The sequence below is a fragment of the Acanthopagrus latus genome, chromosome 12, assembly GCF_904848185.1.
Source record: "Acanthopagrus latus isolate v.2019 chromosome 12, fAcaLat1.1, whole genome shotgun sequence".
Classification (NCBI taxonomy): domain Eukaryota; kingdom Metazoa; phylum Chordata; class Actinopteri; order Spariformes; family Sparidae; genus Acanthopagrus; species Acanthopagrus latus.
Window position 1 is genome coordinate 21,707,419 of NC_051050.1, and position 10,644 is coordinate 21,718,062.

The following is a 10,644-nucleotide window of genomic DNA, read 5'->3' on the forward strand; positions in this document are numbered from 1 at the left end:
AGACTCGCCAGTCGTTCCCACAGACAGTGTAAATCCTATAGGATCATAAAGGCCCTGTGGGTTTTGGGGTCGGGGTAGCTGGGAACAGGAAGTCCAACTTTATCCCTGGACATCTTGTGTGAGTCACATCTGCGGTTCCTGTTGATGGTGCTCTTGGCTGTGACTAAACTCCTCACTGGACCCTCGAGGTCGTGTTATTCTGTCTGTTTTCGGTGATTAGAGCCATTGCATAATCACATCCTGCTTGTTTTCCCATCAGCCGGCTTTTATAGAGACAGAATATCACAATTACAGTCGCTTCATGTTAAGGATGATGCAGCATATTGTTCCTGAGAAAGAGAGAGAGAAACAGAGTGTGATTAGTTGGAAATAAAAAGCTCTTGGTGGCAGCGGCTGCTTCATACGTGTGACCGGAGAGACATCTAGTGGACAAAACGCTGACGATGCTGAGAAAACAGACTGATGGTTGTGACCACAAACAGGAAGTTATTTATCTAATTATCTAACCTTAATGTCTGGTTGACTTTGGCTTTACTTCCCCAGTGCTATATGTGTTAAAAGAACAATAATACCTGCAAAATAAAGCATTTATTTTCTTTAAATATCTATATTTTTACTTTTTACCACAAACAAGCTTAATGAAGGCAACACTTTAAGAAAATGACAATAAAAAAACATTGTAATTCACCAAGTAAGACAATATTTGATGTTATATGGGCAATGAATGAACTAATGTGTTCCTAGTGATGTGATATTCAAGCTGACACCAATCAGATTTCGATAAGATTCTTGCTTTGAGATGTTTTTTTTACAGAAGGTGCATGAAACCTGTGACCAGAATCACTGAATTAATTCAGTTCTCAGCACAGCAGAGAAAAATAGCCATAGGCATGTTTTGTATCCTCCCTTGTTGGGAAAAAAGTTTGAAAGAGTGAGTAAATGTTTAATTTGACTTGTATTTTCATGTCATGCACAAGAGTTCCCAACACTGGTCGGGTCTACAAGACACCAAAAATACAGTTGCAGTGGTCAAACAGCTCATTTCATTTCATTTCATTACAAAATTAAACATTATTTGCAGCTTAAACAAAACATTCTGCCTTCTCTTCCAGGCTTAACAAAAAATGTATGTATGTTATTCACATTAGAACAATAACCAGCTCTATAGGGGTGTTTGTAGCATCAGATACCTCGGGTCCAGTCATCCATGTCGATGTTACTTTCCCACATACCACCTACCTGAGCATTGCTGCTGACCAGGTACACCCTTTCATGGAAACAGTACTCTCTGACTGGCTGTGGCCTCTTTTAGCAGGATAATGCGACGTGCCACAAAGCGAAAAACGGTTCAGGAATGGTTTGAGGAGCACAACAACGAGTTTGAAGTGTTGACTTGGCCTCCAAATTCCCCATATCTCAGTCCTGCTGAGCACCTGTAGGAGAATGAGCCGGGAGTCCTGATCCATGGAGCTCCCACCTCACAACGTACAAGACTCAAAAGGATCTGCTGGTGACGTCTTGGAGCCAGATACCACAGCACACCTTCAGGGGCCAAGCGGAGTCCATGCTTCGACGGGTCAGGGTAGTTTTGGCAGCAAAATGGGGACCAACACAACATTAGGCAGGTGGTCATCATGTTATGCCTGATCGGTGTTAATATCATAAACAAATCTTTGTAATGGATTTTACTGATTTTATATTCCCTGAATGTTTATTATGAAAATCCAGCATTTCTTTTCAAAAGCTCACATGTCATGTGACTCAATGACTCCAAACCAATGTGAAACGTTATCACTACACTGTGACATAGGACACGCCTCTTTTTAATGGATGTAACTTTTCCTTTTATTGGATTTGAATTTCTTTTATTTTGATCAACACCAACGTGTGTCGTTACACTGGTTGAACGAGACACACCTGTTCTGTTTTTTTGTTTTAGATTCACGTTTAAATCGCTGCGTCCCCTTTAAAAATCGTTGCACAAACTTACTTCCGCGTTACAAGCCCCGCCCACCTCGATCCACTCATAATGTTGCTGCCTGATCTGCGGGTCTTGTGACTCCACTTCTCCTCGGTCAACATGACCACTACAGTGAAGTTGGCGGTGCTGCTGCTGAGCCTGAGCTTCTGCCGGGGGCTGAAGCACAACTACATCGATGACTACGAGGTGGTGGAGGTGGAGGAGGAGGACCAGGACCGGGATCTGGTGTTCCAGCCCTCCAAACACGGCTCCCTGTGGCCTCTGCCGCAGAAAGTGCAGATCTCAGATGTTTCCTTCAAGCTGATGGGCTCCAGCTTCAAGATCGTTGACGCCAGGCAGTCATCCGCCGGCCCGAGCTGCAGCCTCCTCCAGGACGCCTACAGGAGGTGAGACGCTTTCATTTGATTTGCTGTCGCTTTCTGTCTTTGTGCGCCGTGGTGCGTTCAGGGACCACTCACAGCGCAGCAAACAAGTGGCCCCTCTGTGTTTTCTGTGTGTGTCCGCAGGTATTATGAATACATGTTCGGCAGCGCTAAAAGGCAGCAGCCGTACAAAAGCAAGCGAACAGGCCCCACCGAGCTGACGGAGCTGCAGGTGTGGATCACGTCACCTGACTCTGAATGTGACGGGTATCCCAGCGTGACCTCCAACGAGTCATGTGAGAGTCTTCCTCTTTGATATCACTTCATACCTACGTTCAATCTGGTGCGCATGCGCAGTGCTGCTCGTTGAGTATTTCTGTGTTTATTCTGTGTTGTAAAGAAAAAAAAAGTACCCAAAAGTCACACCGTGTATTATATTTACTGTCAGTACAATTTACATGTATTTATACTAAAGTATTTCCATTTTCTGCCTACTTTGAATTTCTATTCCACTACATTTTGGAGGAAATTGTTAATTTGATAACTTTAGTTACTTGTTAATTTTAAGATTTCACTCTGAGTGCGTGTTTAAATGACTTATGTTATTGACAATCAGATTAAAAGTAATTTATTTTCCAGTAATTGGAAAAATAATGAATATCAGCTCTGATAACTGGCCAGACTGATCATCGATCGACCCACAGTATAAATGCATATGTGTTAATATATGTGTCATTTACTTTTACTTGTACTTTTGATACTCGAATACATTTAATATCAGATACTTTAAAACATTAATTATTATTGATAAGGGTGACTTTAAAGTAAAATTCCAACACATTCTCTTGACTTGAGAACTGATATTAAATATATTCAAGAGTTGAAAGTAAAAGTAAATTACACTTTAAGTTACGTGTGTGTCTATATATACTGAAAGCTGATGAATGTAATTAATGACTTTTAAAAATGTGCTACTTTAATTCTGATGCAGCAAGTAATCTGCAAAGTACACTCCACATTTATTTAACAGCTTTTTAAAGTCTTTTACAGACAAAACCTTTGATGAGTTTATAAAATAAGATGCATGCTTTGAATGAAACATCCCATCTGATAAAGTATTAACTGACATTCAAATGTCTCTTTTTATCTTGCAGTATCTCTGCTTTTACTTGGTGGTTTGATGTTTCTCAACGACGCTTCTGCGAAAATGAAATTTGCATGTTGTTTCTGCTGACCGCTGATGATTAATCATAATATACGTCCTTCTCTGCCTCAGAGGTCTTTTCTGTTTAAGGCGGCGTTGTCACAATACTGACATTTCGAAATACATCTTGAAAAATGTTGGTGTTCAGTAGTATTTTGGATAACGCTGGGCGAAACTGACATGATGTTGAGGGCTTTTAGATTTTTATGAAAAGATGGATATTAACAGGTTTTGTGTTTAAAGCAGAAGTGGGAGCCAAAAATGTACGTGACATTTAACAACAACTTCTATCTCACAGCATCGCTGCTGTAATCTGATTATTCTTCTGCAGAAATGAAAGCTGCATGTTGTTATCTGCTGGCCACTGATGATTAATCATAAAAACATCCTTCTCTATTTCAGATATATTTCCCTTTTTTTAAGGTAGTGTTGTCACGATCCAGACATTTCAGATTTTGATACGGTACCTTGAAAAATGCCAGTATTCAGTAGTGTAAACACAAGTACTTTCCTACGTGCTTCAACTCGACTGCATTTCAAAAGGAGACGCTGTATGTTCCCTCCTACATTTATACAACAGCTGTAGTCATTACCTTTCAAATTAAAGATGCATTACATCACAAAATCATATGATGAGCTCGTTAAATACAGTTTATAGTTAAAGATTAAACCAGATGTTCATCTAGATTTTTGTCTTGTGATCGCTGTCCATACAGCAGTTTCACCAAAGAGACATTTTCCCCTTTAAACCTCTCAGACAGTTTAATGTAAATGATACCAAATAGGTTTATATATATATATTTGCTTTTGAAACACATCTGTGCCTTCACATGTAACTTGAGTGTTGTTACACTGTTGCATTGGTACTATTACCTGAATACATTGAGAATATTGAGCATCGATCTGATTTTTGAAAGGGGGATATGCTCGTCGTACATACCAGTGGAATTGGAGCTTACCTGGATGGTAGCTGCCCGGATTAAACACACTTAAAACAGCGACACTCAGTTGTTTAAGACCCCGACTTTAGCAGCATAACAACCACCTGCCCACACTGACCGTGCATCACTGTTTGTGTCCACAGATGAGCTGTCAGTGGATCAGCCGTTCGCGGTCCTGAAAGCACCAACGGTCTGGGGAGCCCTGCACGGTATGATGATGCGCAAATGAAGAGTTAATGGCATTATTTATTTTCTTGCCGAGGGTTAGATTAGAAAATCCATCTCACTCTAATATTTAATATGAAGCTACAACCTAGAGACAGTTAGTTTATGTATTAGTATTAATGTCAGAAAAGTTGTTTTCAGCCTCTAATTTCTGCTTTTCTCTGTTTTTTATGTCACATTTAACTGAAGAGCTGTAAATTTTGTCACCATTTTCAGACATTTTATAGAACAAATGATGAATCTAGGAAATTATCAGCATTTTAAACCTTAATGAAACTTGCAATGAGGTAATTTTGACCTCAGCTTTGCACCATTAAACTGTGTTAAGATGTGACTTTGCATGTATTTAAATATGAAATATGAGCATTCAGAAGCTGTTTTAACACAGCAGACTCAGCATTTCAGTAGACTTGCAAACTCGCCGTCACTCCCTCCAAAATAAAACTACAGTGTGTTTATAACTGTGAAACTCTGCTCACATGTCTAGGGTGTGTTATCAAGTGACAGTGACCCACTTTTACAATATGGCATCATAAAAACTGAAGAAAAGAACCTGACGTGACGACCTGAAGTGTGTTTGTTTGTTTGTAATCCTCGTTCGTAGGTCTGGAAACGTTCAGCCAGCTGGTGTATGAAGATGAATATGGAACTGTAAGTGAACAACTGTGTGATTTATTTCAGATTTTTCTTCCCAGAATGAGTTTGTCGACTAGGTCGGACTGATTTTTACTTTTTATCTTTTCAGAAAAGCATCAATTCAACACAGATCAACGACTTCCCCAGATTTGCCCACAGAGGCATCTTACTGGACACCTCTCGTCATTTCCTGCCTGTCAAAGTCATCCTGGCTAATCTGGTGCGTCAGTACAAGATTGTTTTCTCTCATTTATTTATTCGATTTACTGTTTTTTTTTTTTTCAAAAATATTTCTCTCTTTGTTTATTCATGCAGGAAACAATGGCGATGAACAAAATTAATGTTTTCCACTGGCACATCGTGGACGATCCATCCTTCCCTTACCTGAGCCGAACGTTCCCACAGCTCAGCCGGCAGGTCAGTGACGCTGGTTCCTGGAGTTAAAACGGCACTTCAAAAATATGTTTAGAAAAAAGAAAAACAGTTCTTTCTTGCTTTATGATCAGGGAGGGGGGAATAAATCTGCCAATGGAACAAGAGATAATTGTAGAAAGATGCTGAAATGCTACCTTCTAGGTGATTTAATATAAAAATAATGAGAGATTTTGAGGAGGAGGAGTTTGTTCATTGTTTTACTCTTGTTTTACAGGGAGCTTACCACCCGTACACACATGTGTACACACCTGCTGACGTGAAGATGGTGATCGAGTGGGCCCGTCTGAGAGGCATCCGTGTCATCCCGGAGTTTGACACTCCAGGACACACGCAGTCTTGGGGCAAAGGTGAGTTTTGCTAGCGTTTAAAAAATATTTTCTCTTTTCTTTAAAGGTGCAACATGTAAGATGCTGTTAGCTGTGTAGTTATCGCTCCTGTTGGCCATTTCTGCTCAGATCACTAGCGGAGTTTTGGTTCTGTCCACTATCAGAAAGTTGCTAGGGGCTAGCTGGTTAGCATGTTAACTTTACTGGTTTTAGTGATTATGTAGAAATTTAAACTAATGGATAAAAACACACCTGATCTGTTGCTTTTCCTCTCAGGCCAGGCGGATCTGCTCACGCCCTGTTACTCTGGCACCAAACCGTCTGGCACCTTCGGACCAGTGAACCCCATCCTGAACACCACGTACGACTTCATGAAGCTGTTCTTCGGGGAGATCAGCACCGTGTTCCCTGATGCCTACGTCCACTTGGGAGGTGATGAGGTGGACTTCACCTGCTGGTGAGCAATCCGTGTTTAAAAAAAAATCTCCTCAGCATCAAAGATCAGACGGCAAATATTGATTTCAGTTTTTTCTACCTTGCAGGAAGTCTAACCCGGATATTCAGAAGTTCATGGAACAGCAAGGCTTCGGAGACGACTACAGCAAGCTGGAATCATTCTACATCCAAAAGTGCGTTTCCCGTTTCATACTGAAGGCTGGTTGGTGTTATTATTTGTACAAAAAGAGAACCATTTTAAATTTTCTGCCTTTTTTTTATTCCTTTGGTCCGATAGACTCCTGGAAATCGTCACCGCAACCAAGAAGGGCTACATGATCTGGCAGGAGGTCTTCGACAACGGTGTTAAGGTAACTAAAGAGAAATTGTGTGTAATGCTGCAGAAAAATCTACACAATTATATCCATGTTTTAATTAGTGTGGCTTGCATATGAAAGTCCTACATTCCTATTTAAATCTGAGCATTATATATGTACTTTTATCACCATTTATCAGTCATTTGGCCTCAACATGTTCTGTTGTTTTTCATTCTGTGTTGTTAAAGGAGTAGTTTGATTTTTTTGGGAAATGAGATTATTTGCTTTCTTGTCAAATGTCAGATAAAAAGGTCGATACTACTCTCGTGTCTCTAATATGAAGCAGCCACCAGCATCAGGTTTACCTGATGGGGCAGATGGTTTGTTACACAGAACCATCTGGGACGTTCTATTTGGAAACGGTTTGGAAAAGGGGCGGGCACTTTAAAATGATTGAACGAACCATCCGTTTGACTTCAACCAGTCAGATCAGTGGGTAACAATTAAGTCTGCAAGTGATCTTCAGGCTTTGGTGTGATCGTGTCGATGTTCGGGCACAACATGGACGCCAAAATTAAGTTGTTTTGCATTCCCCCTTGTGTCCAATAGTTATGCTAAGCTAAGCTAACTGGTTTCTAATGTCAGCATTATAACTAGCATACAGGTGTGAAACTGGTGTCAGTCTTCTCGCTCAGATAAAAAGTGAATAAACACATTTCCCAAAATGTCGAACTACTCCTCACAAAACCACCCACTCATGTAGTGTCTGACCTGAGTACAACAGCGTGGTCTGTAACTATTCCAGCTAAAGCCAGACACAGTAGTGCATGTGTGGATCGGCGGCGGGTCTAATGATGAGATGGGCAGAGTGACAGCAGCAGGGTACACCACCATCCTCTCCGCCCCGTGGTACCTAGATTACATTAGCTACGCACAGGACTGGCAGAAGTACTACAGGGTTGAGCCGCTCAACTTCAACGGTTAGTTTTTCATAAAAATGGCTTCTTACGACGAATCGGTACGTTTTGTTGGAGGAAAACCTTGATTTAGGCAATGAAAATCTGGATTTTCTTCAACAGGCTTACGCTTGAAAACTGCACAGTTGTGACAGAGTCAGACAACATGGGGCCGCGTGGTTGGTGGTTGTTTGGAATGTGTCATGGATTGATGTAGTTCACCACAGTGGAGGACCACTCCTGCTTTATTTGAGGGAATGAAACCATAAACTAAATACTCAGATAATGAAAATAATGAGTAAATAAAGTGGTACAGGAACAAGTTTTGGGTGAATTGGGTTCAGATCCACCAGCCAGAGGAGAATAACTCAGGTTTTGTCCTTCAGTAAACTGGACCAAGATGAAAGTAAGACTGAACCTTTTTTTGAAATCCCAACACTTCCCTAAAATATTAATATTTCGGCTGCAGCCAAGAATACATTTTCTTAATTGTCGATACATCTGTAGATTTTTTTTTTTCTTCGATTAATCAATTAGTTGTCAGATCTATAAAATGTTAGAAAACTATGAAAAACACTACGTCACCATGTCACACGTTCACATAATTTCTGTCTAGCTGCTAGTTTGGCACATAAAACTTAATTTAGCACAGCTGCTCTGTCGTTGTTGTGAGAGGTGCTGGGTCAGGCATGCGCGAGCTGACCAATCAGAGCAGACTGGGTATTCAGGAGGGAGGGGCCTTAATTTCATCTTGACAACTAATCGATTAGTTGAATGTAAGCAGATGTTAAGATTCTCTAAAAGGACTTGACAACGGAAGGCTCAGACATTTTTCGTCTTTGTTCCACTCCACGTTTCTCTCCTTTTTTATATATATATATTTTTTTTAATCTTGCTGATACTGATATATTTATGTGTGTGTGCTGTGTAGCTGAAACCAGACACACTTATCCACGTCTGGAAAGGAAACCAGCAGCAATACCAGAATGAGATGGCAAATGTTACATCATCAGGGTACCAGACCCTGCTGTCCACTCCCTGGTACCTGAACCGTATCTCCTACGGCCAGGACTGGCGCGGCCATTACAAGGCCGACCCGCAGGATTTCGAGGGTTCGTCTGCTTGATATATTTTCATGGCAAGGCTTTTTTTTCCTGCCCATTGCGACTGGTCATTTGCTTTTTATGCAGCATTGCTTTTTTTTTTATTATTATTATTATTATTTACATGCTGGTGTTGGCTCTTTGCCTCGCTCATGTGATTGTTTTATTGCTCTGTTGTTGGCCTGGTTCAGATTTTATTAGCTGTATTGACTCTTCAACGCAGATATGAAATGTCATAAAGATGTTTGTCACCTCTGTGCAAATACGTGTAAGCCTGTTGAATGAACAGATGGAAAATACTGTAATTTCAATCAAACGTTTACTGTCATTAATCACTCCGGTTCAGTGGAAGTTTTAGATTCCCTGGACGCTGCTTTGGCTGCCTGATCTCAGCAAATGTTACTTTTTTTCTTTTTTTTTTTTGTGAAAACAGGAACTGAAGCGCAGAAGAAGCTTGTGATTGGTGGAGAGGCCTGTTTGTGGGGAGAGTACGTGGACGCCACCAACCTGACACCCAGACTCTGGTACTGTGCAGCTCATGTGACGCCTTCATGAACTCTTTATCAGCACATTGTGAACCTTGGCACATCATATGACATATCTTCACTGATCTTATCATCTTTTCCTCGTCTTCGGCGATCCTCAGGCCTCGTGCCAGCGCCGTGGCCGAGCGGCTGTGGAGCGCCAAAGATGTGACGGACATCAACGACGCCTTCAACAGACTGTCAATGCACCGCTGTCGCATGGTGGAGTAAGTATGGGAGCTGGTCAGTTCAGACCTCAATGGTTTTGTTTTTTTTGGTGAGGACCTTTTTTGGGTTTTTTTTGTTTTTTTCAGTTTTCCCTCCTGTGTTGAGTTCCTTGATTCTTTATCATCTGTGAAAACAGGTTTTAAAATATGTGCAGACTAAACACATGACACATCTATTGTGTGAGAGCAGGTGACGTTTCTTGACCACTTCACTTCACACATGGAAAAAAAATAATTCTCCTAGAATATTTATTTTTAATGTGTTTTCACAAATGGGAGGGAAAAAATGGGAACATAGGAAGATTGTCCTGCCATTTCCCCCCCCCCACCAGTTCTCAAGTCATAAACACAGGTGAGAAAACAATTTAGATATCAGGAACACCTTGAAGTTAGTATAATTTTGTAAATGTATAACACATCACTTAAAGGAACAGTCCACCCAAAAATGAAAATTCATTCATGCACTCAGCCTCATGCTGATGGAAAGTTAAGTTCAGTAGTCCACAAAACATTTCTGGAGCTTCACGACAGAGTTGTTATATTATCCTTTGCATCAGTCTCCAAATAATCATCATCTAATAAACATACTGCTGTTCAAGAAGATTGACTGACTATATTTCTCCTATCCAAGCCGTGGAATCCCAGCTGAGCCACTGTTCTCCAGCTTCTGTCCCCGAGAGTACAAGGGGATCTGAAAACACTGAAGCTGAACGTGGGAGCAAGAAAGGGAAGCACATCCATGCAACAGCAACTACCCCCACGCTCTTAAACTGCTAATTCAAATGCTGAATCTGCCTTGTTAGAGGTGTCACTGCAGTGACCGTCCTCTTTTATCCTTTTAAATCATCCTTTGTAAATCTGCAGAACTCTTGATCACATTTTATGTCACACACATCTTAGGACTGAATAATGCACTCATTGTTTTTCTATGAATGTTTGTATAATAACTGAATAAAAATGTTTACATTTAAG

At 40.8% G+C, this 10,644-nt stretch overlaps 1 protein-coding gene across 2 annotated transcripts; it reads left to right on the plus strand.

The window, feature by feature from the left end:
* The first annotated feature begins 1,988 nt into the window (after positions 1-1,988).
* On the plus strand, positions 1,989-10,643 carry hexb (hexosaminidase B (beta polypeptide)). Of its 2 annotated transcripts, none has more exons than XM_037116707.1 (14): positions 1,989-2,367; positions 2,488-2,639; positions 4,632-4,697; positions 5,318-5,364; positions 5,459-5,569; positions 5,665-5,766; positions 5,999-6,131; positions 6,387-6,567; positions 6,653-6,739; positions 6,844-6,916; positions 8,750-8,930; positions 9,355-9,445; positions 9,568-9,672; positions 10,304-10,643. In XM_037116707.1, exons 1-14 carry the CDS (start codon positions 2,081-2,083, stop codon positions 10,365-10,367), a joined length of 1,680 nt encoding a protein of 559 aa, XP_036972602.1. In that variant the 5' UTR covers positions 1,989-2,080; the 3' UTR covers positions 10,368-10,643. The 2 variants fall into 2 exon arrangements, with proteins under 2 accessions (XP_036972602.1, XP_036972603.1); XM_037116708.1 differs by lacking the exon at positions 8,750-8,930 and adding an exon at positions 7,668-7,842 and having other exon boundaries at positions 1,998-2,367.
* Position 10,644: the final 1 nt, after the last annotated feature.

Coding starts and splice junctions, on each gene's coding strand:
- hexb (XM_037116707.1), top strand. CDS start 2,081: ATGACCACTACAGTGAAGTTGGCGGTGCTGCTGCTGAGCCTGAGCTTC. Junction 5,570..5,664: donor AAGTCATCCTGGCTAATCTG/GTGCGTCAGTAC, acceptor TTATTCATGCAG/GAAACAATGGCGATGAACAA. Junction 6,917..8,749: donor TCTTCGACAACGGTGTTAAG/GTAACTAAAGAG, acceptor TGTGCTGTGTAG/CTGAAACCAGACACACTTAT.